The 27,636-nt window shown below is 43.2% G+C and overlaps 1 protein-coding gene across 7 annotated transcripts; it reads right to left on the reverse strand.

Annotated features, from left to right (window-relative positions):
* Positions 1 to 3,177: 3,177 nt before the first annotated feature.
* Positions 3,178 to 26,118, reverse strand: LOC124882055 (inverted formin-2-like). 7 transcript variants are annotated; one of them, XM_047388188.1, is made up of 24 exons: positions 26,095 to 26,118; positions 18,267 to 18,407; positions 17,922 to 18,186; positions 15,679 to 15,794; positions 13,086 to 13,245; positions 11,142 to 11,175; positions 10,917 to 11,058; positions 9,791 to 9,923; positions 9,163 to 9,660; positions 8,946 to 9,076; positions 8,788 to 8,849; positions 8,470 to 8,572; positions 7,829 to 7,914; positions 7,620 to 7,720; positions 7,248 to 7,318; positions 6,934 to 7,041; positions 6,788 to 6,858; positions 6,234 to 6,354; positions 5,983 to 6,147; positions 5,797 to 5,881; positions 5,596 to 5,718; positions 4,645 to 5,223; positions 4,495 to 4,536; positions 3,178 to 3,263 (listed from the first exon to the last, which is right to left on the reverse strand). In XM_047388188.1, the coding sequence occupies exons 2-23, from the start codon at positions 18,393 to 18,395 to the stop codon at positions 4,496 to 4,498; spliced, it is 3,324 nt and encodes a 1,107-aa protein (XP_047244144.1). In that variant the 5' UTR covers positions 18,396 to 18,407; positions 26,095 to 26,118; the 3' UTR covers positions 3,178 to 3,263; position 4,495. The 7 variants fall into 7 exon arrangements, with proteins under 7 accessions (XP_047244144.1, XP_047244147.1, XP_047244146.1 ...); XM_047388191.1 differs by lacking the exon at positions 26,095 to 26,118 and adding an exon at positions 25,860 to 25,889; XM_047388190.1 differs by lacking the exon at positions 26,095 to 26,118 and adding an exon at positions 24,847 to 24,978.
* Between the last annotated feature and the right edge of the window lie 1,518 nt (positions 26,119 to 27,636).

The raw sequence follows: 27,636 nt of genomic DNA on the forward strand, positions 1-27,636 counted from the left end.
ATAGAATATAATCCATAAAAAAGCTTTAGGACCTGATTTATAGAAAATGATACAGAAATAAATGCATGATGGTGTAATCCAGGACATGTAACTGTGAAGTGTCATCTCTGCAGTCCAGATATTGAACTGTTGGCAGTAAGTTTTCGTCCATATTATTTACCCAGAGTTCACCAGTGTTATTTTGGCAACAGTTTACGTTCCACCTTCCGCTGTTGCTGACACTGCATGTGATGCCATCAGCTCAGTTGTTGCTAAGCTACAGACACAAAACCCCAATGCTTTTGTGGCAATTTCTGGTCATTTTAACCATGCTTCACTCTCTGCTACACTTCCAACGTTTCAACAGTTTGTCAGCTGCTCTACCAGAGAAAACAAAACATTGGATTTGTTTTATGCAAATGTCAAGGTCTCATACATCTCTACAGCAAGACCTCCTCTAGGCAAATCAGATCACAATCTTGTTTTCTGCTCGAAATATAAGCCCCTTGTTCAGAGGCAACCTGTAATAAAGAGGACTGTGAGAAAATGGTCACAGGAAGCTGAAGAAGCTCTGCAAGGTTGCTTTGAGGCTACAGACTGGGACACACTGTGCCAGCCACATGGAGAGGACATAAATGCCATGACTGAGTGTGTAATCGACTATATAAACTTCTGTGTGGATAACATCATCCCCACCAGAACCGTGAGATGCTTCCCCAATAACAAACCTTGGATCACCAGCGACCTGAAGGACCTGCTTAACAAGAAAAAAAAAGCCTTCAGAGAGGGAGACAGAGAATTATTGAGGATTATACAGAAGCAACTTAAAGTCAAGATAAGAGACAGCAAGGAGGTGTACAAGAAGAAGCTGGAGAGCAAGCTCCAGCAAAACAATATCAGAGATCTGTGGACAGGGATGAAGAAGATCACAGGCTTCAAGCAGAAGGATGATCCGACCGATGGAGGTCTGGACAGAACCAATGAACTGAACACATTCTTCAATAGGTTCAGTTCAGAAACAAGCTCAGCATCCTCCTCTCCTGCTCACAGCCAAACAGACATTCCACCTTCCTTTGACCCACAGGACCCACAGCTGTCCAGTAACACCTCACATTTTTTATCTTCCACCTCAGCCCTAGACCCTTCCGCTTCTACATGTTTGACTTCAACCATATCAGAAGATGCTGATGCTTACTTTGCTTCCTCCTTCCACCTGTGTGTCTCAAGAAGTCAGGTGAAGAGACAACTGGAGAGACTGAATAGGAATAAGGCTGCAGGTCCAGATCATGTCAGCCCTAGAGTCCTGAAGGCCTGTGCAGAGCAGCTCTGTGGGATTCTGCAGCACCTCTTCAACCTTAGCCTGGCCCAGAAGAAGGTTCCGGTGTTGTGGAAGACCTCCTGTCTTGTTCCGGTACCAAAGAAAACTCACCCATCAGTCCTCAATGACTATGGACCTGTTGCCCTGACATCTCACATCATGAAGGTCCTAGAGAGACTCCTGTTGGCCCACCTGAGTAAGCAAACAGTAAACCATCAGGACCCCCTTCAGTTTGCTTATCACTGTGGAGTTGGAGTTGAAGATGCCTTCATACACCTGCTTCAACAAATCCACTGTCATCTGGACAAAGTCAGCAGCTCTGTGAGGATCATGTTCTTTGATTTCTCCAGAACATTTAATACAATCCAACCTGATTTGCTTTGTCAGAAACTCCAGAAGACTCAGGTGGAGGCCTCAACAATCTCCTGGATCAAAGACTACCTGACAAACAGACCACAGCTTGTGAGACTGAAGGGTTGTGAGTCTAACCAGGTAGTCAGCAGCACAGGAGCACCACAGGGGACGGTACTCTCACCATTCCTTTTCACTCTGTACACCTCAGACTTCCAGTACAAGACAGACTCCTGTCATCTGCAGAAATACTCGGATGATTCTGCAGTCGTTGGTGGATCAGAGATGGAGAAGAAGCTGAGTACAGGAAGGTGGTGGACCGCTTTGTGGCATGGTGTGGAAACAATCATCTCATTTTGAACGTGACTAAAACAAAGTAGATGATTGTAGATTTTAAGAGAAACAGGAATAAGTCAAAAACTATTTCCATCATGGGAGAAGAAGTGGAGGTGGAGGAGGAGTATAAATACCTCGGTGTTCACCTGGACAACAGACTAGAGTGGAGATGCAACTGTGAAGCCATCTACAAGAAGGGACAGAGCAGACTGTACTTCTTGAGGAAGCTTAGGTCCTTTGGTGTTTGCAGCAAGATGCTGCATATCTTCTATAAGTCTGTTGTGGAGAGTCTGATCTCTTCTGCCATCATCTGCTGGGGAAGCAGCATCAGAGCCAGGGACTTAAAAAAACTCAACAAGCTGATAAAGAAGGCTGGTTCTGTTCTGGGGACTCCTCTGGAACCTCTGGAGATCATTGTGGAAAGACAGATTCTTCATAAAATGAAGAACATTATGGAGAACCCTGAGCATCCTCTTCATGAGACTGTCCTACAACAACAGAGTGTCTTCAGTCAGAGGCTTCTTCAGATCTGCTGTAAGACGGAGCACTACAGGAGATCCTTCCTGCCCACAGCCATCAGCATCTACAACGACTCTTTGAAGAAACTTTCATAATATGAGCTACAACAACATTTAATGTCCCTTTGGGATTAATAAAGTATTTTTGAATTGAATTGAATATAAATATTTATTTATTGTTTTACATCAATGGCTGAATTTCCATCTTTAAAGTTGTGTCTTTTTAGCATAAAATCCAAAGCAATGTAAAGATTCTGGCCTTCAAATCCAGCCTGGACAACAGCCTGGAAATCCTGGAAATTTCTAATCTCTTTAAATCCTGCAGATTGCAACAAACAGTAGTTTCATTGTGACAGGCTGCAGGATGTAGGACAGGAAGTGAACTCTGCTGCTCTGTGATCAGGTAATATCTGAGAACTGAGTTTTAACAGGAGACGGAGGTGATCACTTTCTGATCCCTGAATCAATAAGATTTCCCCCTGAGATCCACAGATCTGAGATCTGATCTGTGTTTAACCAGTGGCAAGAAATAAAACATGTAATGCAGCAGAGAGAACGATGTAAACCAATAAAACCATTGCAAATGGGAAGCTCCACCCACATCAGCTCACCTGTCTGCTCAGGTAATCACTTCCATAAACTTGGACTCTTGTTACTGAACAAAGAAAAAAACACTTTCCTGTCACAAAAACTGTTTTTATTTTTTAAATTTTTTCCACACATAGTCCTGTTGCCATGGAGACGAATCCACCTCTGCTCACCTGGAAACACAGAAGAAGAAACACAATCATTAATGAAAACATTCAGTCCCCAGAATGTCAGGGTGAGGTATGGCTCCACCAATCAGAAGCCTCGGAGCGTTAAATCTTAACATGCTCTGAAACGACTCAGAGCATTTTATCTACTCTAATTTACTTCATCTGCTGTTCAGACTTTAGGTAAAGACTTTTCCCAGATCATGAAGGATTAGAAACGGCAGACAAGCTACCAGAGCAGAGAGATCATATGCACATTCTATGTAATGCAGTTCTATGATCTGTTCAGATGCAAAAGTTTTGTTTTCATCCTTTTACGCCGACTTTAGAAAATGTTTGTAGCCAGGATGAAACAGTTACTGGTTTTAATGATAACCACTGAGCTAGTTGAAAATAAAATGACCTTTAAAACTACATTTAATGTTTCAGATCTTCCATCAAACAATCATCTCTGATGCATCATTACAGACGGGAGCAGAAGGTAGTGACATATATTACCACCACCACTGAGGAACAAGTGTCACATGTAGCTAAACTTTGGATTTGAACACCTGAGTCATCAGTTTCCTCAGCCTGTCTCCAGGTTCTGCAGGAGCCAGCTAATGATGTAGTCCTCTAAGCCAGGTGTCTTCTTGGAGTGAGCTCTCAGCAAATCAACATTAATGGCTTCATGGGTGTGTGATCCATCCATCCATCTATACCTTTATCAACACAATACATCCATCCTTCCAACCGCCCATTGTTTCCACTCATCTGAAGTCTGGTCCTGGAGGTTAGAGGTTCAAGTGGGAAACCCATATACTCATCTCTCCAGACACTCTTAAAGTTCCCCATGAAGCATTCCAAGAAGTTCCCATCTAGTCCTGGTTCTGGGTCGCTTAGAAAACATACGAACGTTTACTTGGAAAAGTCATCCAACACTGACCTCCTGTATCAACAAGCTGGAGATGCTGAGAGGCACCTTCTGCAGAGTAAATATTCAAAGCTCACAACCTGTTGTTGGAAGTCAAATCCTGAACGGTCACTTCAAAGACGTTCCTTGGAGCTTTGCAGATACTTGAATTGAACTGCTGTCAGGAGTCCCGTTACCATGAAGCAGGGCATGTCTGACAGAGGCTTCAGCATAAAACACCAACATACATGTCACCTCCAACATGATATCATCACTGATGACATCACACATCTCAGTTTTTCTCATTTCACTGCAGTCATTCAGTTCAGGTGTGGATTCACTCACCTCACTGTAAAACGCATGTTTTCTTCTTAGGGGTTCGGGATCCTGCAGAAAATGGGACAATCTGATTTGATGGTTTATGGGTGAATGATTATATGAACGATATTCTGTAGCTCATATCTCCTGCTCTCTGCGGAGATGTTTTTTACCTACCTGATGAATGGATCCTGGGCGTCTTCGACGACCTGTTTGGACTAGTCTTTGGATCATTCTCCGGTGTGATTCTTCTCTCTTCTGATGAAACGATGTACTCAAAGTCGGACTCTTCCAAGCTATTCAAGTCTTTGCTTGGTGCAGGATCCTCTGAGCCGAGCTGGACTGCCTTCACTCCTTTGGGACCCCGGGTTTCTCCATCTTCACCAGAATCTGCTAAGGAATCTGTAATTACTCTTTGGTTCTCCTCTGCAGTATCAGCAACAGCAGTAGTGAGAGAGGGCTTTTGTAGGTTCGAGGTCTCTGAGGGTTCTCCAGCAGGCTCAGCTGATGGTGAAGCTGCAGGAATCTCAGGTGTTTCAGATGCCTTCACAGATTGGTTGGAATTAGAGCAATTGGAGAGGGGAGTGGCAGAAATCTGGATTTCCTCCAACGGCTTTTGTGAATGGCTGGAATTTCCTGGAGCAGAGGGCGGAGCTTCTTGGATTGGGGACATTCCAGGTGTGTTCAGTGATTGGCTAGGAGCAGAGGAATCAGACAGCTCTATGGCCTCTGACCTCTGCATGGTTGCAGGGCACACTGAAAAACAATACATGATCTGATTTACAGCCAAACCCAAGAACTGCCGAAGACCGGCAATTTAAGAAGATCCGCCAGCATTTCGCATCGGAACACATTTCTCTGGAAAATCCAAAGGTCAATTCTACTAAATACCGAGGATACAGATGTGAACCTTTGACCCTGAAGAAAGTTTCAAATGAATTCTCTCTGTCATTATTCTGGGATTTAGCAAACAGAAGAAATGTTGTTAATTCTGACCTAAAACAGGAAACGTTTAGTCTGGTTTAATTTCAGACTGTGTGTAAATATCTAGTTTTAGCTCAATGTTTCCATCTTTTCTACCTGCCTTTATCTACTTTTATCTGTAATCTTTAGCTATAAAAACCTCACTGTGGCCTCTGCTGCCCCTCTCGGATCGTGGTCTGGTCCTCCTCAGGTTGTGGCCCTTCCTGATCTCAGCCAGCAGATTCTCAATGATGCAACCTTCATCCTGGTGGTTCACCTCCCTCCTGGCTGGAAAACAAACACCATTCACCTGCAGACAGGCCCTGAACTCTGATTGGTCAATGCATTATTTAAGGTGGAACTCACTGATCTTGTTAGATTCTCCTTTGAGCTTCTTCTCTTCTTCTCTTTTCTTCCTCATCTTCTCCTGCTTTCTTCGGCTTTCATTCTCCTGCCAGATGAAAATGATCCAGATGTTTTTGTTCTATGATGACTAACCAGCTGGGATAAAAAATTCCCAGGAGTCTGGAGCTCCTGTGACTTGCTGCTCACCTTGAGGGCTTGGAGGAACAGTCCTCTGAAGGTCTTGATGGTTCCAAAGAGATCGTCGAGGGAGAAGCTGCTGATGTCCTCACACAAGTAGTCGGCCAGGTCCCGCCTCCTGTCCTCCACCGAAGACATGACCGTCTGCAGCTGCTCACACGCCTGCAGGCTCTCCTAAGGGAAAAGAAAAATAGTAATGATGTGTGTTTTCACTCATTATCAGGTGAGGTGCTGATGGGGGGCGGAGCCTGCTGAATCACCTGGATGGCAGACAGGTACTGCTCCTTCACGTCCTCAGAGGAACAGGAAACTTTCTTCTCAGAGTTTTGGAGCCGTTTGGTCAGAGAATTGGCTTCAGACTGGATGGACTCCATGTTCACGCTGGAGAACCAGAAGAATTTTTAGAATGATTTTTTTAAATGGAAAATAATCACTGCTTCTAAACATCTCTGTATGGTCCATCCGTCCATCGGATGGATGGATGGATATAAGCTTCATCCTCTGAGGAAAATGAAGATGTTAATAACTGGTTCTAACCTCCATAAACAATCAAATTATAAAAATCAGAACCATCACTTTAAAAACATTTCACCTGTTAGAAACACCTAACATTAAAAGAAAGAGTTAAAAAGCAATAGAAAAGCAGCCAAATAAGACAAATTAGATTTAATAATGATCATGTCTATGGAACTTCTATGATGTCCATATTAACAACTAAGTTCTAATACTTTCAACAGCTTTCAATATTGTGTCTTTTTTTATTTTTAAATTAATAATTTTGAGATCAGAGGTCAGCAGATAGCAGTTGGTTTACCCAGCAGCCTTTTCACAGATCTGCAGGTCATCGGGCAGGTTCAGCAGGTCAGGATGGTCCTCCTCCACCTTCTGGGGATCACAGAAAAGTCAAGTTAAGTTATACACGTACCTGGCCAGCATGAGCAAAGTTTTCCCTGTTCGTACCTCCAGGATGTGGTGCAGCAGCGTGATCCTGGACTTGTTGGCTTTAGTTTCGGTCAATCGGAGCAGAGTACCGATTTTAAAACCATCGGCATTCCCAGTGTGAGTCCCCTGAAGCACAAAAACAAACAGATGGCACATGACAAAATGCCAGAAGCATCGCACCAAATCAATGCCATGAGAGGTCAAGAGTTTCTATTTTTACAGAAAACATGCGGTGGCTTTAATTCATTTTTAGTAGACAGTTGGTCATTCTTGTGGATGCCTGCTTATTCAGTCATTTTTAAAGTTCTAATGAGAAAACAGAAGATTCTTACATAGTTGAGGAAGTTTCCAACACTGAGGATGAGTTTGCAGAAGCTTGGCAGCCGAGAGCTCTCCCTTACACCTGATAACATAAAACATTATAGTTCAACACAGAAAGTGAAAAATGAAGCCTCCTCTCTGACCTCCTGCTGCTCAATCATGAACGAGTCTCCTGAGAGCTAAGATAATTAGGTTGAAAGTGCATAAACTATCTGAATCTGAGCTCTGAGGTTCTGCACGTAAACCACTAGGGGGAGTCAACTCCAACTGCAGTAATTAACCCTCTGAAGAAGACGACTTCAGGTGATGTGTATTAGTTTGTATTTTCAGTGTGTTTGTATGTTATTGTGTATATTTAGCAAGTAGATATTGTATATACAGACTTTGGCAGGCTCGGTCCAGCAGCTCAGATTTGGGCTTCAGAGTCTCCAACACACAGCTGGTCTCCTCACAGAGCAACATGCATTCGATCCTCAGCCCGTAGCTACAACACACACACACACACACACACAATAATTAGCAGGAGAAAGGTATGCGTGTGAATCATTTTATCAGTGTTTCAAGCTAAAGACAGGAGGCACTGTCCTCTCACCTGGGCACATCCAGCAGCTGCAGGTAAAACCGATCCACTGATGCCATCTTAGCTCTGTCTGCGTGATGAGACTTCAGGTTTTCTATCTGAGGATGGACAGGTGAGAAAAAAGAGGTCAGGTGATGCTGCTGGGAGGCAGATAAAAAAGCTAGGAAAAAAATCGAAGGACAGATGTAGGAAAGACACAAGGTTTCAGGAAAATGGGGGTCGGTTTGGTAGATGTGTGAGACAGATGTAAATCAAATATAGAACCAATGTAAAACACTGATGTAAGTCAGATTTAGGAAAAATTAGGATAAAAAATCACTTCCACAGGTGTGAGAACAGTGTGAATCAAAATGAAGACAGGTGTGGGACAGGTGCGAAACATTAGTATAGGTGTGGAACAAAAGGTGAACATGTCTGGGTCAACTGTGGGGTAGGTGCACAACAAGAATTGGACAGCGGCGCATTAGTGGGGGACATATGTGGAAAAAATGTTCAACAGGCATTGGGAATGGCGTAACAAAGGATTTAGGCAGATGTGGGAGATGTTTGGGAAGAATGAGGGACAGGTGTGGGGTAGGTTTTATCCCCTTACGTATTTACTGTATCTCTTAAACTGAATTTATTTCATCTGTCTCTGTCTTTTTAACTCTGACCTCATGTTTCTCTGGAAGTAGTTTGATCAGCTGTTTAAGGACTTCCACATCAAACTTGGACCGGTCTCCTTTCTGGATCAGGGACACAAAGTCCTCATGGGAACTTCAAGTGGCGCAGACCGGGGTAACATAGAGCAGAAGAAAAGATAGCATGAGCATGTTACTTTTCCAGCAAACTGATAAAGAACTTCAAACAAGCAGAACTGAAGAAAACCATGGAGGAAAACCAGGAAGTTCAAACAAAGACCGAAGGAGTACAGGTGAGGAACTCAGCTGATTTCAATTCAAAGGAGTGTTTCTATTGGCTGGAAGCTTCACCATTTGAACTGCTTGAGGAAGATGTTGAGGTTCAGGCTTTTCTTCGCATCAATGAAGGAGATCTGTAAATGCAGAGACGACAGTGGGACAACAGGTCAAATAATGTCTTCAGCACAACAAAATCTGCTAAGTGAAGTATTTATTCTTTTTGTAGTCACCTCTTTTGTCTCAGTTTTGGTTTGGGTTCTGGTTACTGTCTCAGTTGGAGGGAGACTGAAGAGCTGCTCGATGCTGCAATAATCTGGGGCCACTGAGTCTACAGATGATGACGTCCAGAGAGACTGATGTTCTGCGGACGGACAAAGATGCATGGAGTCCAGAACCTGATCCAGGTGTTAACTAGGAATTAAGGTGTGAGAATGTCTACATCCTCACCTGTCACCACTCTGGACGGGAGTTTCTGCCAGTTCAACTTCTTCATCCTGAGGGTCGGGCAGGGGGTGGGGCTTGAGTAATGGGCGGGGCTGGGATAGGAGCTACCTAAATGTTGGATTGATTTTGCTGCAATCATTTCTCCTGGAGGAGGCGGGGGCGGTGGAATCCCCATGCCTGGTAAAGGTGGAGGAGGCGGAGGAGCTCCTATACCAGGTAAAGGGGGAGGGGGAGGCGGAAGAGGGGGAGGAGCTCCTACACCAGGTAAAGGTGGTGGTGGAGGAGGGGGAGGAGCTCCTACACCAGATGAAGGTGGCGGTGGAGGAGGAGGAGGAGGAGGTGGAACCTGTTTTGGTGCTGCCGAAGCCTCCAATTGGCCAGGAGGGCAACTGGGGGGTCGAGTCTGTACCGCCCTGTCGACAGATCTAATCTTTTGATTGGATGAGACAATTTTTGGGGGGAGGAGCCTCTCCAGCAGAGAGCCATCAGGGTCTAAATCAGCTGGAAACAGATACAAACACCAGTTACATCCTCTGTAGTCACAACACATACTAATGCACAAAGACAGTTTGTGCTTTGACACGGATTCCTTAGAACCCGTCTCTGATCCAGAACCTCAAACCAGACTTACGTTCCTGGGCCAGCAGCGTGGCTCGATCAGTCAGCTTCTCCAGAGCCAACCAGACATCAGCTCTTTTTGGATCCACCATCAGCAAGGCCTGAAGGATGGAAAGCAGCTGGACTGAGGACGGCCAGCTGGATACCTGTCCACAGAGATGTTCAAAAGCACAGTTAGACAACAGAACACTAGGGTGCACCATCCACATCCAGCCCATAATCCTGCCTTGGTTCGTCACCATAACAACACCCAGGAGCATACCCTTATGGTTGCTAGGGGCTGCAAGAGTGGGCACTGCTGTTTCTTCTGTGCAGCTTTTAAAGTAGCAACTCGCAGACAACAGTTCTTCGGTTTTTACTGTCGTATTTTCTTTCATGATTGTTCTGGATGTAGCTCCATTCATCTTCCCATCAACTCTGACCAGCTTCCCTGTCTCTTTTGAAGAAAAACAGCCCCACAGCATAATGTTACCCCCACCATGTTTTATGGTGGGCATGGTGTTTTCAGGATGATGTTCATAATTACTTTGTTTGCCACACACAACATTTTATAGGTTGACCACAAAGTTACATGTTGTTCTCATCTGAACAGAAGACTTTCTTCCATAGGCTTTCTTAATATCCAACATGATTCATGGCAAACTGCAAACAGGACTTATGCCTTTCCTTCTGTGGTTGTCCTGGTGACAGGACCCCACATGAGCTGTCAATCTTGGCAGCTCCTCCACAGTTACCGTGGGCCACTTGGCTGCTTCTCTGATTAATGTTCTCCTTGTTGTCAGTTAAGGAAGACGTTCATGTCTTGGTCGGTCTGCAGTTGGTCCATCCTCTCTCCATGTTCCGATGATAAATGGAACAGAGCTCTGGGAGATGTTCTAAGCTTGGGATGTTGTTGTAGAACCCAACCCTGCTTTAAACTGAACCAGAACCTTCTCTTTGGCCTGTCTGCTGTGTTCCTTGAGAAAACTCTCCAATGTTTCTGAAGAGGAAAGGGATTATATTCATGGATATGAAGAAGATGAATGTAGTCTGGATGATGAAGACTGAGGTGAAATAGCTTTGGGGCATTGAAGAAGGTGCCAGTGGCTGGGTCAGAGCTGACCGAGGTGTAGGTGTAGGTTAGGATACAGACATGTTACCTTGGTGAATAGCGAGGTGAAGACCTCCTGGTGGCTGCTCATGTCGATCCCTCCGTACAGTCTTTCCATCTCCTCTTCATCATCAGCCATGGAGTCTTCGAATGCATCACACTGGATGTTTAGGTCCATGTCCTCCGTCTCTCTGGAGACAGACGCAGAGACGTCTCAAACTGATGGCAACATACTGATCACGGTTATCGAAGCCATGAAGAAAAACTCAGTTACCGCAGTTTGGGGAGCAGATCCAGCAGCTGCAGCCCTGAAACACAACATGTTTTATGGTCAGATAATCTGATCCTGGATCTGTTTTATATCCAAACACCTTCAAAACCGGTGGACCAGAACAAAATGCTCAAAAGTTTTAATTAAACAGTCACCTGACCCGTTTACAAACTAACCTCCGAGTCCAAGTAACCTCCCAATAAAACCACTAATATAAAAATTACCTCAGTTTATTTACCCGGTAAAACGGTCCTAAACTGTCTGGGTGGAACCAGAACAATACAGGAAGTTTATTAGAAAAAGGCATTATAATAACAATAAAACACATCCATATGAATCAATGGGAAATTGGATTTTAGGCACATTTTCCTGCAGCCTGTCTTACAAGCAGCTAAAGTAAAACACCTGAAAGACCTGCAGGTCTGGAGGACTAATGATCCAGACCAGTTTCACACATCATGAAGGCACAGTACGGGTTCTGCACTAGCTGTACATTATGTTCCAGCTTAGTGTGGCTGTTTGTGAGCATTGTAAATGAACCTTTATGACCCCATTAGTTAATAGCTTTTTAAATTCCACATTCCACCTGTTCTGTCTATAGGTTTGAAATGTCTGAACTTGTTCTGCCTCTATAGGATGATGTGCACGCTAAACAGTCTGATCTCATCACAAACCACAAGGAAAGATCTCCAGGTTGCTCTACAGTCTTAGTCAGACACAGCTGTACCCCATGCATGTGTGGGTTCTGTCCAGGTACTGCGGGTTCCTCCCATAGTCCAGCAATATGCACAGAATATGCATAACCCTGACAAGGACTGGGTGGGAACAGACGATGAACGCATGATAGATGAACTGAATCAAGCTGAACAGAACTGAACTGACCTAAACTAGACAGTACAGAACTGAACTTAATGGAACTAAATTAAATTTTGCTGCAGAGAATTAAACTTAAGTAAAAAACTGAACTGAATAACTCACATTAACTGAATTGAACGAAATGAACAAAACTTAACCGAATTAAACGGAACTGAAACAGAACTTAATTGAACTAATTTGATCTAAATTAAACAAAATTAAATTAAATTAAATTAAATTGAACAGAACTCAGCTTAACCGAAAGGAACTGAATTAAATAAAATCAGACTAAACTGTTGTACAGAACTGAACTGGATGGAAATAAATAAACTAACTAAACTTATTTAAACTGAGTTGAACAGGAATGAACTAAACAAACTAGAATACAAGAACTCTGAACTGAACTGAACTGAATCAAATCCAAGTAAACTGAACTAATCAGTCAACTGAACTGAATTAAAATGAATTAAATCAAACAAACTGCATCAAATCAGATAGAACTGAACTGAATAGAAATGGCCTCCCAAAAAGCTTCTGCAGGATTTGGTTTGTGAAGGACCTTTTTGTTCCTCAGATGATGTTCTTCACTCTGATCTTCTCTAGAACCTAATCTGTAATTTTAGGGATGTTGTTTAAATCCATATTGATCTGCCATCTTCTATTAAACTCTGCATTAAATGACCTCTTCTCATAACTAGAACATTTGAAAATAAGTCTTACGTCATGTTAAATAATTTAGGACCTCCTGCGGTCTGGTAGAGTTTTATTTTAAGGCGAAAGATTTCTGAAACTGGATGAAAGTCTTCATAGGTGTTTTCCTTCCAAACAGCTTATAGTTTTATGATGACGTGACTAGTGTCTGAACTAATCATGCCCTCCAGGGAAACCACAGTCGGGTTTAAATTAGTACCACATACTGACTGCTGGGACATGAAGCTGATTACCCATTACTGGTCCAGTAGCTACAAAGAAAATCATGTTTTTGGTAACAATCAGTCATCTTACTGAATAAACTAAATGCTCATGACACAGCTGAGGACCCATCAGACAGTGGATTTTAATCAGTGAGGGTTCTGTTGGTTTGGGTTGTACCAATGAACTCGTGTCTCATTCGGTGTCTCTTCCGCAGGTCCTCCTGTCCCAGTATGAGAACGTTGATGGTTGCCATCAGCGCCACCATGTAGGGGATGTTATCGGTGGTCTGGAGCTCGTTCATGATGACGCTGAAGCGGTACTGCTGCTTCTTCAGACTCTGAACAGAGAGACAAGAAACTCAGAGAAGGGTTTATACTGAAGAACAAACAGTTCAAGTTGAAACTCATCCAAGCCCAGATGTTCTTCAGGAGTTTCTTTCTGCTCTTACGGGTCAGAACATTTCTGGGACCAGATGACAGACAATGGATCTGATACAGATCAGTTTAATCTGCAGTAATAGCCTGATTTTACACTCTTACTGACAAAAACACAGATTCAAAGCTGATAAAAGTTAATACTGCAGCTGCACCACACTGATCCAAAAGAACATTTCTGGTAATTTACATGTTCAGAAATTTCTTTCCACCAGAAAAAATAATAGCAAAATTAGATGAACCTGATGTCACCCAGTTTTATTTTCAAATTCATCAAACTGCTGCATGTTGTTAAAAGTAACAGGAGAGCAGAATGCTGTCTGTGACACAATGTGACCAATTTGTTTCAGGACCGTGTGGTTCTGAAAGGAACTCGTTCAGTGAGTCAGTCAGGATTTTATCTGACGTTCCCATTTTTATCTGCACCAAACTTCAAAATGTTTTATTCACGGCGCCTAGATTATTTTAAAACCAGGATACAGAAATAAATGTGAATATTATGAAAAAGTTCAACATTGATTTCTCTAAATTGTCCTTAGGTGTGAATGAATGTGTGTGTGACTTTTTGTCCTGTATGTCTCTGTGTTGCCCTGCGACCTGCCCAGGGTGGATCCCCCGCAGGGTGGATCCCCCGCAGGGTGGACCCCCCGCAGGGTGGACCCCCCGCAGGGTGGATCCCCCGCAGGGTGGACCCCCCGCAGGGTGGACCCCCCGCAGGGTGGACCCCGCCTCTCACCTGTAGACTGCTGCTGTTGGAATGACGGAAAAAGTTCATTTTTTCAGTAACTTGCATCTTAACATTCAATTTTTATATCAAACCAATAAAAAGGATTTTTGCCCAGAAATGGGGTCCTACTGAACAGAATCTGATCTCAGTGGTGGGTTGGGGCTCCTTTTTCATGAATGACTGCATCTGTGCAGCGTGGCATGGATACGTTCAGCTTGTGGTTCTGCGGAGGTGTTCAGGAAGCCCAGAGTGTTTTGATGGCGCCCTCAGGCCATCTGCATTGTTGGTTCTGGTGTCTCTCATCTCCCTCTCTCCATTACACTATAGATACTCTGTGGGCTTCAGGTCAGACCAGTTTCTGGTGAATAAAGCAGGTTTTGGTACCATTGGCAGTGTGGGCAGGTACCAAGTCCTGCTGGAAAATGAAATAAACATCTTTATAAACCGTCTCAGCAGAAGGAAGCATGAAGCATGCTCTAAAATGTCCTGGTAGATGGCTGTGTTGACTGTGGACTTTAGAATACCCAGTGGACCAGACCCAGCTGATGTCATGGTACTCCAAATCATCACTGACTGTGGAAACTTCAAACTGGACTTCAAGCAACATGGGTTCTGTGCCACTCCACTCTTCCTCCAGATTCTGGGACCTTCATTTCCAAATGAATGCAAACTTTACTTTTATCTGAAAAGAGAACTTTGGACTGCTGAGGTATGGTCCAGTTCTTCTGCTTGGTCCTGGTAAGACGCTTCCGACGGTGCCTGGTTCAGGCTTGGCTTCTCACAAGGGAGAATTGGAGCCCATGTTCTGGATCTGTCTGTGTGTGGTGGATCCTGAAGCTCTGTCTGACTCCAGCTGCTGTCCACACCTGGTGAATCTTCTCCAAACCCTTAAATGGGCTTTGCTTCACAATCCTAAACCTCCTCTCCTGCATCTTCTCATGCTGCTGATAAGTCACTACAAATCCTGACAGTGTTTCTTCTTCCACAGCCAGGCTGAAAGTGATGGTTGAGGTGCAGAAACCACGCGTATTTAAAAAGAAATCAGGCGGATTATGAAGAAACCTCAGGAGCAGATGTGAAACCTGTGGAGGTATCACGGTAGTAGGAGGACCGTAATACTAAAAGGAGACAAGCTCATTGCTGACTTCTCCTCCAATAGTTTTCATCACACTGAAAAAAGCTTTTTTCAAATTTGCTGTGATCCAGTTGGAACGTTCTTGTAGATCCTGGAGAACATAGGATGGGTGGAATCTGGTGTGAAGGGGGCCTAAGTTACAGTGCATTGTGTTGAAAGAACTTTAGGACAGTAAAATTAGGCTTCAATGCTGCTGAATATAATTTTGCCCAAGATGCAGCATTGGTCTCAGGAATGAAGTACTGTATACCACCAGTCATAGTAATCAGAGCTGAACAGGGAGCTGCTGGTCTGTATCCTGGTTGTATTCTGTCCAGAAGATGTTCTATCAACTTCAGCAAAGAAAGAAAGGATCAACAGGAAATACTAGAGACACCAAAACAAACATGGAGGTAAACTAAGGAGGCAGAGAAGGAGAAGAACAATGGAGGATGTAGATAAACTGAAGGAGCTGTGGGCATGTTTGCTGTGAACCTTGTAGTTTTCGAAGGCGTCCAGGGTCAGATGACATCCCCGAGGGTCGAACAGGGCAAGCGCCGCCAGCAGCTCAAACACCTGCATCTTCACCATCACGTTGGACGTATCTAGAGCTGCAGGAGGACACATTGACAGGATGTCAGAAAGAAACTACCAAGAAGGTTGCTAAATTTTAGCTCTGATTACAGATGGATATGGTGAAGAGACCCAGCCTTTCATTGGCAAGATGACAAAGTTTATGTCTAGGAGGATGAAGATGCAGCAGCTCATCAACTGATTGTAACTCCATACCTGACACAGATAAATGTGCAGAGATGATGGAAATAATTGTGTAAATATGGAGCTTTTTAACAGGCCTGCTGGGACAGAGGAAATCCCTGATAAACACATTCTGAACAATCCTGATTTAGTATTAGGACTTTAGGACTTCAGGACCTCCAGATGGACTCAGCAAAGCCCTCACAAAAGGAGATGAGACTTACTTCTCAAAGACGATCCCTCCGCAGTGCAATTTTAATTATGTTTGTTCAAATTTAAGTAATGTAATATGAATGAATTTAGGATAAAATGTATCCATGTGTTAGTAAGTTGACAAACAGAAGCTGCTGCACTGCTGGTTTAACAAAGAGTCCAGAGAAGATACAAAAGGTAAAATTCATCCTCTCCTCCACTCTAAAGTCTTCCTGGCTTCGTTGCAAGGATCTCCATTCAAACTATGAACCTTTTTATAATAAAACACACTGATGGATGAAGAGTCAAAGTCATTAACTTTACAGCTTCTAGAGTGCCAATGTTTTCCAGCTGGACCACCCAACTGTGTCCAAGTTTTAACCATCTGATCCACTGGTGAATTTGGTCATGATGTTCAGGAACAGCCCAGGAACCATCATGGTGTACACCTGCCACAAACAGGTTCACAGGAAGCCGTTTAACATCAACATGGCCTGAGAGGGTGCTGACCAGTGAAGAAACTTCTGCTCCAAAGGAAAACCTATAAAGCTGGAATGAAATGTGCTTCAAACTAAACGTCTTCTGGAGAAACGTTTGATGACCAGATGAGACAAACACTGAGCTGTTTGACAAGAAGCACAAGAAGCAGGAGTCAAACCTAAGAACAGGCTATCAACTGTGAAGTGTGGTAGTGGCAGCATCATGATGAGGGGCCTTTTCACTGCCAGTGGTACTGGGACATCACAGCATGTGTGGGTTATTGAAAAAAGAAGATGACCTCTAAATTTTTAACCTTCACCTTTAAATCAACAGCTAGATGGTTGAAACCTGGACAGAGTTGGGACTTCCAGCTGGACAATGCAGAAGGTCATCAACTGGTTTTTGTCAGCTTAACATCAGCTTCTGGACGGGCCTTCCTGAAGCTCAAATACCCAGCCAGAAAGATGCCAGGAGGCCGTGGATGTCATTCGGTGGGTGGTTTTCTAGGGAACATTTAACCAAATACCAGTAGGGCTGCATATTTACACAAACCTGGCTAATTACAGGGTCACAGATCATCGTCCAACATCAGTGTCTGACCTCACAAATGCTGTCTTGGAATAAAAAATTCCCAAAATCAAATTTCTTAACTTTGTGGAAAGCCCTCCCAGATGAGGTGATGCAGTTATGGCTGCAAAGGATGTGTCGACATCATGTTGAACCTTCGGATTAAGAATGGGATGTCCCTGAAGTTCAAGTGTGTGTGAAGGCAGGGGAACACATACTTTTAGCAGTATACTGTTTACTAGAACCTGTATGTATAACTGGAAGTTGTTCTTTGAATGATCGTGGAAACAAATACAGCTCAAAGAATCACTAAAAGCCCAGAATGCTTTTAATATTTACCCAGTAAACTCTGAACAGAGGAGGTGGCCTCAGGTTTCATCTACCTGCAGCCCAGGTGATTTCACAACCACTTCCCGCTTGAATCATGTGACTAAAGTTTCTCATAAGTTAGTTGGTAAAAAGCTGGCAGGTTCTAACAGGATGGGTTGGAAGACCTCATGCTGACAACAAACCAAGTCCCAGAACCAGGACCACCCAAACACTCACATATGAGGGACCAAGAAAATAGGAGCAGCTCAGCAGGAGAGAAATGTGGCAGAGCTGCATTTTTAAACCATCACAGCTGCTGATTCAGACAGAGGCCAACAAGTTCAGCTTCTCCCTGCCTCCCAGATCATATCTGGAATGTTTCAGGCCAAACCTGAAAGGTGTTAAAGAGGAAAGAACCCAGCAGCTGCACACACCCTGGGCCAGGGTCCGGATGTAGCCCTCCTCGTTGTCCAGGATGAAGTGCAGCCCTGCAGATGAGTTCATGACAGTTCTGATGCAGGACACGCAGGTGAGCTGCAGCAGAGCGTCGGTAATGCGGGCGCAGCCACGGCCCGACAGGCGCTCCAATGCCTCCATCAGCAGGTCAAGACCCCGCAGTTCCAGGAACTGGATCATCCAGGCCTCGTCAATGGTCTCCAAACACCGCCTTAAACCTGAGTAGTTCACCACTGTAGGAACCTAGAGGGGACACAGTCATTAAACACTCCATCCCATCAGTATTCTGAGACTCGGGATGAAGTCGTGTTCAGCGGCCGTACCTGCAGCAGGCGGATACACAGCTCTGATGTGGCGTTTTCCAGGTTTGCCTCCAGCGAGCCGTCCGGGTCGTCACCGGGGCTTGTGGTTAGATGCTTCTTCAATGCCACCCATTTGGTTTTGAACGCCATGACGACGGGAATCTGCAGAGACCAACCAAAGTTTGTAATTGATCTGTGAGCTGAAACATCCCCAGGTGACGTCAAGGTGTGAGAAACATCCGAGAACAAAACCAGACAAAAGACAGAATAGTGAGATCTACGACAAATCATCTCAGCTCTACTGGCCTTGATGCTTAAAGCTCTGCGGGAAATAGATCTAATCTTTATTTTCTGCTGATCTTCCCTGGTTTAGCAGGTTTCATTCTTTTCATAACCCGTCTGGAACCATCAGCAGAAGTTGAATCACTGCAGACATGTGACTCTGTGGCATCTTTGTGCAGCTGGTGATGAATCTGTGGAATTCAGCTCAATGAGTCTCTTTGTTAAACTCCCAGAACTGGGCTCTGCTGCAGCTCGGTTCAAACCGAGAACAACAGCGATATAACGGTGGATAAAATGCAGGATTTAAGGCTAGTTCAGATTTATAAAGGAACTATTTTATAACAGGGAGCTCTGCGTTTCACCGTGGTGTACTGCATGTCAGCTTCTAGGCTAAACCCGGACTGATGGTGACCCAGTGTTGCTCTATCAATAATAAATCTGGGTTGTTTTTCTTGTCCTGCATTCTGAGGACTGACTGCAGGGTGTGGATATGGTGAGGATCCAGGGAGTGCTTTAGTAACATTTTAGATTAACCAAAGGAACATTGCTGTGATTAAATTAATATGTTAGAAATTATTAGTATGAAAACTAGATGATGGAGTTGGGAAACACACATTTTCCATATGAAGAAAATGAATCAACTATACTTCAAGACTTCATAAAACCCAGGAAGAACTAATCTTTGTAATGAGAGAAACCTCCATCCTGACCAGCTAAACCCACTGACTGAACTTAGGGGTAAAATGAGAGAACTGTTCTGTGCTCTGAGTACTTTGTCGATCTGAAAAGAAAAGTTTGCAGTAAAACATGAAAGAGAGGAGTCATCATGATGGGCCTGAGTGTTGCATTACTCCCACTTCCATGAAGACAACTTAATCCAGAGTGATGAACCAGCATGTTCCTTATGACACAACGATCAGCATGTTTTAGATGTTTCCCAGCTTCACCACACCCACATTCAACTTGGTTCCTCTGAATTCAGTGTGTTGGAGCAGAGAAACATCTGAACTCTTGCAGGAACCGAGACCAGATCCACTGCTGACCCAAAAGAACACAAAGACCCATATCAGATTTACTAAAAACATCTTGATGATCCTCAAGAGTTCTGGGGAAATGTGGGCTGATGAGACAAGAGTGGGTATGTTTGGAAGACGTGGGTCCTGTTACATCTGGAGTAAAACTAACCCAGCATTTCAGAAACAGAACATCACACCTACAGTTAAACATGGTGGTGGTGGAGTGATGGTCTGGGTCTGTCAACTTCTGATTGGTTTAAAACAATTGATGGTTTTGGAGGGGCCTAGTAAAAGTCTGGACTTAAATCTGATTTGAGATGTTGACCTTAAACAGGCTGAAAACTGTTGAAGCACCCTCCCAAGGGGTGTTCTGCGTGTTGGTTTATTCACCGTAAGCTGAAAGAATTCACAAGACATTATAATAAATCACACGGAGACAGCTGTATGTTATTCAGATACCTGGCCAGGAGAAGTTCTCGCATGTGGTAACACAACACACACCGAGACGACTTCGAAGCTTCTCACTGGGGTCCTTGGTTTTATTAAAACACACATGAAACTGGGCAACGCCCTGTTCTACAGTTTTTTCACACATATACATACTTTCCGGCTTACCATATTTAGAAAGTCATTATCCTGCTTACTTTTCCTGCACCTGTACTCTGCTTTTCTGCTAATATGAGAAGGGAGTACCAAGCCGTTAATCTTGTCCCATCCTTCCCCCACCAACAGTTCCACATTCTTTTGTGCTCCACCAACTTCAAGGCCAAACTTGTGCAATATCTATTCTGCAGGCCACAATGTTTTACACTTACATGTTATACATTTTATTTCACCCTGGTTATGAATATAATAATAATAATGCACACACATAATATATCTCCACAATTTCCCCCTTTTGAAGTCACCTATGTGACTTCAAAACCCTCCAATGTAGCCGGATTATCACGGTTCTGCAGAAAGAAAAGAGTGTGGCCAAAACCTTCATGACCAGTTATCATCAATAGCTGATGGCAGCTGCTGCAGGAAAGGGAAGAACAGCCCTTAGGATGAGGGGGTAATTACTTTTTCACACAGGGTCAGGTTGGTTAGGACCGATTGTTCCCTAAGTAAAATCATCATTTGGACTCAATTCTTTGTGTTTACTCTGGTTATCTTTGATCATCTGATGCCAACATTAGTTTCATGATCTGAAACATTAAAGTAAGGAAGAAACTGTGAAGACAGGAGGAATCTGTCAGGGGGTAAATACTTTTTCACGGGACTTTAATTCTAGCCACTTTTACTCACATGTTCAAAGATCCGAATGAAAGCATCAAGCTGACCGGACCTCTGCAGCATCTGGCCCAAACTGCTGGAATATTTAAGTTCTCCATGCAGACAGAAACTGATGCTTCAACTCAACTTTTTCAATTTCAGGCTCCAGGATTTGTTCCACTTTCATCATCCTTTTACTCTTAAATGCTCTGTCTATAACTGAATAAACTTTAATTCAGTTGTCTCCTGGTTTGTTTTATCTGACAAATTATTATCTGATATAAAATTGTTAGGTTTAACAGACCAGAAGGGACCATGAAATGCTGGTCTGATAAAAAGTGCTTTTAGAAAAACAAAGATTTGTATCCAGTCTTTATTCTGGGTTTAATCAATCAGCCAATCAGCCACTGTCCCCTTCATGGACCCTGATTGATGATTGGTTGCTCAAATCTCCCAGAAATCATGTTTTCCCCTTTTTCTTTAAATGCATCAAACATTTTTTTATTTGCTCTAGAACCAAATCAGAGGACAGGATTTCACTGATGCACTTAGTTTAAAGGTCCAGGACCTTCAGTACACTTTAATGTCTAATATGGATGGTTCTGTGCAGACAAGTTCTGTCGGTTTAGCTGCTGAATTAAAACAAAGTGTACAAAAATGAGTTTGTTTGTGTTTTGATTCTGTATCAGCCAGTAAGAATCCTGATGGTTGTGCTGGAGCGAACCTCGGGGCACCTTCATGTTTCCCTGAAAATCTGTGACAGCTCTTATTACAGGTTGGGAAACACTGAATTCCTCTGCACTGAGGCGTGTGTGTGTGTGTGTGTGTGTGTGTGTGTGTGTGTGTGTGGGGTGGAGACAGTCCTTCATACCAGACAAGGTGGAGCTCAGACCTCTGCTCTGCTTATCACAGATGGAGAAAGTCTGTTTCCTCTCCTGAAACTGGTTTTAATCCAGTTGATGATCTGTTTGTCATAAATCAGATTCAGATTCTGTTTTCTTCTCACTTTAATCTTAGCTCAGGATAAAACTTGATGAAGTGGAACTATTTTAAACATTTATTGGAGGAGATCTCAGTTCAGTGGTTTCCTTTCTGGTCATGATGTTCCACTATTATCAGGAAGCAGAGCTGGAACGGAGTCAAGGAGTGAAGCAACAAGTTAACTCTTACAGATCCTCAGAAACACAAATGGATCTAGTCAATGTCAGTGTTTTTTATAAAGCAATTTACAAAAAACACTCAGAAGTAGAAGATCCTTTCAATCTGATGAGGAGAAACCTGGAGAAACATTTGACCAACAGTCCTGTAAGGAACAGCAAGCAGTGGGGTGAAGCCAGAGCTGCAGTAAATGTTCCTAAATGTTCACTAGTTAAAATGCAGGTATTGTCACGTTTTATCCTTATGACTCAATATTCTGCTGAATAGTTTACAGTCCTGGTTTCATTGGAACGACACAAGTCAGAAAAATGATACAAAGAATGTGAAGACTAACAGAACATAAGCACTGAAAGCCACAGGTTTGATGGTTAGTTTCAGTGTGAATCGATCTGGACTTGTTTAAAAACAGAACCATGGAGGACTGGGATCTTCTCAGAACACTGAAACACATTTAGTTATGTTTCTTCCATAGTTTCCCAGGCAGCAGAATTAAAAAGCAAGAAAGAAATACAGTAGAGCATGAGTGTGAAAGGAAAATGCTTTCACAATATTTTAGAAAAATTTGGAAAGTGTTTTTTTCTAGCCCGTTACTAAAAAAATCCAGACCAAACATCTGCCTTCAGAAGTCCTCTAATGAGTCAGCAGAGTCCAGCTGTTCTGTTTCTGTCCTCAGAGGTTTGGAACCCAGCAGACAGGTCAGGGAGAAAGTTCTGGTTCAGTTTAAAGCAAAGTCAGGTTCTACAACAATATCCAAAGGTTTGAACATCTCCCAGAGCTCTGTTCAATCCATAATCTGGACATGGAGAGAGGGTGGACCTACTGCAGACCAAGACACGGACGTCTACCTTAACTCACAGGCTGGGCAAGGCCACTGCACATCACCTTGGGCACAGCACCCCCATGGTGAAACATGGTGGTGGTGGCATTATGCTGTGGGATTGGAAGCTCGATGGAGCTAAATCCAGGACAATCCTGGAAGAAAACCTGATAGAGGCTGCAAAGGTTCACCTTCCAGGAGGACAACCCCCTAAACATACAGCCAGCGATACAATGGGATAGTTTAAATGAAGCTATTTTTGTGTCGCAGAATGGCCTAGTCAAAGTCCAGAACTGCATCTAACTGAGGATCTACAGCAAGACTTGAAAACTGATGTTCACAGATGTTCTCCGTCGCCTCTGACTGAGCTACTCTGTGTTGGTTTGTCTCATTAAATCTCAATAAAATATAGTTTTAATGTGATAACCATCAACCAAACTGACGCATCTCTACTGATCTGTGTGATTCTTTACTAACATGAGTTTAAAGAAATCTGATAAAAATAGACAAACAAAGCTAAGAATGTCAGTTTTAAAGTCCATGTTTACCGAACGGGTCGGTTCATTGATCAGAGGACAGAACACAGAGTCCATGTTGGAGACCATCGAGCTGAAGCCCTAGATCCCATCCCAGAATAAAGGTCTGATCAACAACCTGGTTCTGATCACACCTGAGCAGGAGGACCTTACCTGAGCGCTCAGGTGGAGCTTCAGATCTTCCTCTAGATGCTGTCAGCTCAGCTGGCGGTTCGGCCCGGAAACCGTTAAAACGGTTAAAGTTAAAAAAAGTGCAACCAAGTCCAGAAAACAAACCGCCAGAATGTTCGATGCAAACAGATCCAACTGTCACAACAAACTGCCTCTAAAACTCCCAGTTACGTTAAACAACCGAACAGAACCGATCGGAACCGGCGGGACTCCCTACCGTGTTGATGGGAAGGTGTCTGGACTCTGTGGGTCAGGATGAAGTCTGTCTGTGGAAACGAAGCATCAGAACCACGCAGCAGTTCTCCAGCGACTCCTCCTTGTGTGGGCGTGGCCACAGGTCCACGTGTCCGCCTCCATGAGACAGAACAAAACAACTGGACCCATCATCGGTCCATCCGTGCCACCCTGCGGGACAGGGTGGCACGGATGGGGGCTGCCTGGGGGCTAAATGTGTTTTAAATCCGTTTTCACCATACTGGCTTTTACAATGTGGAACAAGCTAAAAGAGTAATGAACCGAACAAAAATATGTTTTATTAATGAATTTAATTATTGTATAATTATGGGTATCATCTCTAGAGCCACACGGTGCAGACCTCTGCCTGTTGACCAGCCTGAATGATTAACTGAACTTGACTGTAATGTTTTATCACCAGGATCAGTCTGGACTCAATGTGAATGACTCTGAATGGTTGAATTAAAGTGATTATATATTTATGAATTGGGTTTTTTTTGGAAAGTGCCTTCAGGTGCCGTTTGTTAATTGCTGCAGTGGGAAAAAACTGAACTGATTTAGAAAACCTTTATGTGTAAATGAGAAGACAAACACTACATTAATGTGATTTTGATTATGTACATAAAACACAGAACAAATGTTTCTAAAGAATAAAATAAAATAGATTTTTTTTCTTTATAAAGATCATATGAAACCTGCCAGCAAATAAAATCTTTAAACATAATTTAAAAAAACTGAAAAACAAAATACACCTGATAACAATAAATAAGCAGGTTATTTACTTAGTTAAATTCTTCTGAACGGTTTCATTTATGCCACAGAACAGTTTTGGTAAGATGATCTTTAAACACAATAACATATTTGACAATGAATAACTGGACGCAACTAGCAGACAAACAGAGTGGAATCTGCTAATGTGAATGATAGAAGCTGAACTGTTGAACTGCCAAGAAAACTGCATTTCTCAAGGCACCAAGCACTGAGGTACGGGACTTTATCACTCAACACATCATCTGGAGAGTGAACCAGTGAAACACTATTGATTCACCACGACATGTGGTCTAGACCATGATCCAGAATCCTTTCCTTTGGGTAGTGAGGGTGCAGATCTAATCAGAGCTTCAACCTACCACAACTCCTCCAAGGACATCCAGAAGGCGGCAGATCCTCTTTCAACAGGAGGACCTCTACCTGATGCAGCCTGTCCATCACCGACAGTGGTAGGACGCTCCAATAAACAGAGGTTTGTCAGAGCTTGGCTAGGTGACCTATGCCCAAAGTACATCAGATCAACAGTGAGACGATCAAAGACCCTGAATGTAGACTCCCATGTTCTATTTGAATGAAGCGACACCAGGTTAGGCTCCACGTCACTGTTAGGTCTTGACCAGTACGGAGCGCAAGGAGACATGTGAGATTACTGAATACAGAAACACAGCTGCAGTTATCAGACAGAAACTGATCACTTTATACATATTATTTCCAGTCAGGGATGTTTGGATCAGAATTAGGAGAATGAACTGACACCTCCACAGTTCAGGCTGCAACCTTTGTTTTCCTCCATGGTCCATTCTACATGAATGAAATCTAACTAAATAACACCGCAGTTATAATATAACAAAACATATGATTTACTGAATGGAACAAAAACCTGTAAAAGACATATCTTCATTCAATAAATTCTTTGTTAATCATTAAAGGCAATGAAATCCTAATAAATTAGGACTGATCAGGAGATTGAGTTTTGTTGCATCTAACTGAGGATCTACAGCAAGACTTGAAAACTGATGTTCACAGATGTTCTCCGTCGCCTCTGACTGAGCTACTCTGTGTTGGTTTGTCTCATTAAATCTCAATAAAATATAGTTTTAATGTGATAACCATCAACCAAACTGACGCATCTCTACTGATCTGTGTGATTCTTTACTAACACGAGTTTAAAGAAATCTGATAAAAATAGACAAACAAAGCTAAGAATGTCAGTTTTAAAGTCCATGTTTACCAAACGGGTCGGTTCATTGATCAGAGGACAGAACACAGAGTCCATGTTGGAGACCATCGAGCTGAAGCCCTAGATCCCATCCCAGAATAAAGGTCTGATCAACAACCTGGTTCTGATCACACCTGAGCAGGAGGACCTTACCTGAGCGCTCAGGTGGAGCTTCAGATCTTCCTCTAGATGCTGTCAGCTCAGCTGGCGGTTCGGCCCGGAAACCGTTAAAACGGTTAAAGTTAAAAAAAGTGCAACCAAGTCCAGAAAACAAACCGCCAGAATGTTTGATGCAAACAGATCCAACTGTCACAACAAACTGCCTCTAAAACTCCCAGTTACGTTAAACAACCGAACAGAACCGATCGGAACCGGCGAGACTCCCTACCGTGTTGATGGGAAGGTGTCTGGACTTTGTGGGTCAGGATGAAGTCTGTCTGTGGAAACGAAGCATCAGAACCACGCAGCAGTTCTCCAGCGACTCCTCCATGAGTGGGCGTGGCCACAGGTCCACGTGTCCGCCTCCATGAGACAGAACAAAACAACTGGACCCATCATCCGTGCCACCCTTTTGTTGCAGGTTTTTAGTTACAGACCAGATGTAGGGGTTGTGGCGTTAAAGCCAGTTTGGTTGTGGCCTTTTATGCTGAAAGCCGTCTTGATTAAATTATACAGCTGGTTAATTTCAGTAAGCAAAGGAAGCTGTTCATGAGCCTAAAGTTAGATGATCTGGGTCATGACCTTTCAACTGATGTAATCAACACGTTTAGATCGTGGAACATAGGATGATCTGAAAGGGGTTTGAGATCGAACTTTTCATCAGTAAACCCTCCAGGTGGGTCTCTCATGAAACAAAGGATGGACATCTGGAAAAGCACTTCATACCTATTATTAGGCACAGTGGAGGATCAGTGATGCTGTGGGCCTGTTTGTCCTGTTAGCAAAGGAGGGCTGTGCAAAGTTTTAGCAGGGGTGCTAATGTGAGTTTGGTGATTTTATAAAAACACATGTTTTTCATTCCCATAAATAAATTTCAAATGATGAATTTCTGTAAAATGCCCACTTTTATTTTATCCTTCTGTAATGTTCATGATGTAGAGAAACTGGCCTCATTAAGCACCGGATGTTTCTTCCACAATAATTTACATTTTGACTCAGGTTGTTCTCTGCAGCCATCCACCTAAAACTCGAATTTAATGGTCATTTCTTTTATTTTTATTTTCCAGCTCTTTGACTTGAAATCAGTAATATTATCCTGCTCTTCTTCGACCTCGATTAATGGTAACTATGGTACTTCAAGCCTTGGAGCTTTTAAAAGGGACATAATCTAGTTTTCATAACTCGACTTTTTTGGTTTCTCTGACTGTTTCAAGATCTGATCTTTCTTCTCCTCGTTTTAGGAGAAAGTAAACCATGAAACAAAACAATGATTGGTCACCAATAATTTGCTGGAAGACAATTAGAGCTGAAACCCCCAAATGTTGAACATAAGAGAAGAGTTTTAGAAATTAAAGTACATTTAACAAAGAAACTCTTCAGTGCAGCAGACAGTTGGTCTACTTCTGAGTCTCGCAGGTTGTTGTCACTCAGGTCCAGATTTACAACATCGGGAGCTTAAAGCAAGTCTCTCTGTGATCAGGAAACCTGAGGTTGGAGTTAGAAATATGTCATCAACATTTCAAAAGGTAAATATTACAGATGTTGAACATATGGACTAATATAAATAGTATTTAACTGATCAACCAAGGTAGTTTGGACTCTGCAAGCCAACAGCCACCTTACAACTAAAGCAGGGAGAAGAGACATCTTTTAGTGGATCTCCTTGGAAACCATGGTGATGGGTAAATGATGACCAACCTCCTGCTAACCTTCTGTCAAACAGCTGGTGTGCATTTCTTTACTGGTCTGTGAATCATGTCTTCCTTAATTG

The sequence above is a fragment of the Girardinichthys multiradiatus genome, chromosome 15, assembly GCF_021462225.1.
Source record: "Girardinichthys multiradiatus isolate DD_20200921_A chromosome 15, DD_fGirMul_XY1, whole genome shotgun sequence".
NCBI lineage: Eukaryota > Metazoa > Chordata > Actinopteri > Cyprinodontiformes > Goodeidae > Girardinichthys > Girardinichthys multiradiatus.

Excerpts from the sequence above, each read along its gene's own strand:
- LOC124882055 (XM_047388188.1), bottom strand. The coding sequence starts at position 18,395 with ATGGCGTTCAAAACCAAATGGGTGGCATTGAAGAAGCATCTAACCACA. Across the intron at positions 7,721-7,828 it reads CAGCTGCTGGATGTGCCCAG|CTACGGGCTGAGGATCGAAT; the intron begins GTGAGAGGACAG and ends TGTGTGTTGTAG. Across the intron at positions 7,319-7,619 it reads GCTGGACCGAGCCTGCCAAA|GTGTAAGGGAGAGCTCTCGG; the intron begins GTCTGTATATAC and ends TTATGTTATCAG.